At 37.0% G+C, this 1690-nt stretch overlaps 1 protein-coding gene across 6 annotated transcripts in view; it reads right to left on the reverse strand.

Annotated features, from left to right (window-relative positions):
- The window catches only part of LOC102673947 (netrin receptor UNC5C-like), a 50747-nt gene that overhangs the window by 33565 nt on the left and 15492 nt on the right, over positions 1-1690 (reverse strand). For 5 of the 6 annotated variants that reach the window (XM_031511566.1, XM_006617881.2, XM_006617880.2 and 2 more), the window contains exon 2: positions 410-611. In XM_031511566.1, the coding sequence (XP_031367426.1) occupies positions 410-491 (82 nt within the window). In that variant the 5' untranslated portion in view covers positions 492-611. Of the gene's footprint in view, positions 1-409; positions 616-1690 lie in introns of all 6 variants that reach the window. The other variant, XM_031511565.1, reaches the window with a different exon arrangement.

Genomic DNA, 1690 nt, shown 5'->3' on the forward strand with positions numbered 1-1690 from the left:
GCTCAAAAAATTAAATAATTTAGGTAATAAATTGTTAGAAAAGATCGTGGTCAAGAATAAATAAGCTTAGAGTGTGAAAAAGTTAATGCTATACCATAAATAAAAGAGGATAATTTCTGGAAATGGAAGCCTATTTCAGATTTTATGCGAAATCTAACGCCAAACATTAGTAACTCCTTATCTCTCAGCTAATTGCACGCGTCGGATAAGTTGGAAATAATAAAATGGCGGTTATTTTTCGTGACGAGTCCTTATCGAGCGATCTACGAGGCAAGAACATTCGTTTCTCGTGGCGAAAGAAGTGGTACTCGACAACTTCGTTCGTCACCGACTGCCACGAGTCGGGTTCTTGGATCGATAGAAAGCGGGAGAGAACTGTGTTTCTCGTTGGAGGCGGAAGTTTGCTCACCTTCGCCGGATGTGAAGGGGCATACCAATCCCGGCATCAGCACGCAGAACAACAGGAACAGGGAACACGATTTCGGCCTCATCGCGGATTAGGTGTCACCGTCGTTCGTCGATCATTCGTTCATTTTACGCCGTTGAACAGAGGTATGGAAGGAAACGGCCACACTTTTCACTGTGAAATTTTCGATGGTCGCGAACCGCACCTGTAACGAAAAGATAAAATTTTTTTTAAAAATTAATTATAATAAAAAGTGAGAATTGAAAAAGGATTATTGATTTAAAATTGAAAAATCTGAATTTTAAATTTAAATTTAAATTTAAATTTAAATCCAAAAGTTTTATTCTTCAGACTGAAATATTGATTTAATAATTTAAACTTTGAAGAAATGTATGTTATTCACAGATAAATTCTCATACTTTTTAACATCTAATAGAGGAATAGTATCAGGATGTATCTGATAAGGTTAATGCGATTGTTTCCACGTGAATGAATAAAGCAGCGCGCATTCATTATCCGTTTCTGCGGAATGTTTTAAAGAAGCGTGCTCCGCTGTATTCAAGGAAACGGATTAACGTTGCATGAGTATGGCTGGTACACGTAGTCCGTCAGTCATGATTAATTAACGTAAATGAACGAGCAAGTTTTTTCACGGATTGTATACAAAGAACATATAAAAAGACTGGCTTCTAGACTCTTTGCTCTCCCATTTCCACGCTCTACGTACCTACATATTCGCAAAATTACATCGTGAAATCGGCTAAAAACTTGCTATTGAATAATGAACAGAAACTTCCGTTTCCAGATTATCAGATACACGAGTTCTTGTACACCGTCAACCGATACCGAAAATATTATTTCTTCTCCGTATTATTATTATTATCCCCTCGTATCCCCTCGAGATTCGCGATGAAAAATCCCGGCTAAATTCCACCTCATTCAAAAATATTTCGTCATTGAAACAAAAGAGCCACTCTTGATCCCTCTCGTCTCGAAATCCTCCTAAGTTCCTCGTAAATTCAACCTCAGCTTTGAATTTTGTAGCTTCTTAAAATCCGTATACATCCTTCAGATGAGGGGAAAAAAAAAAAAAAATGAAAGAGAAATAGAAGAAAAGAGTTTGGAAAAAATTAACGGTTTCGAACGGAGTCGATTCGCTGGAAGCCACCCCTTCGAAGGGTACGTTTCCATCGCGAAAAATACGAGGGTCATACATACCATATTTTCTCAAAAAAAAAAAAAAAAAGAAAGAAAAAAGGAAATATGAAAATTTCTTCATGGCAC

Source organism: Apis dorsata, unplaced genomic scaffold (assembly GCF_000469605.1).
Source record: "Apis dorsata unplaced genomic scaffold, Apis dorsata 1.3 scaffold_330, whole genome shotgun sequence".
NCBI lineage: Eukaryota > Metazoa > Arthropoda > Insecta > Hymenoptera > Apidae > Apis > Apis dorsata.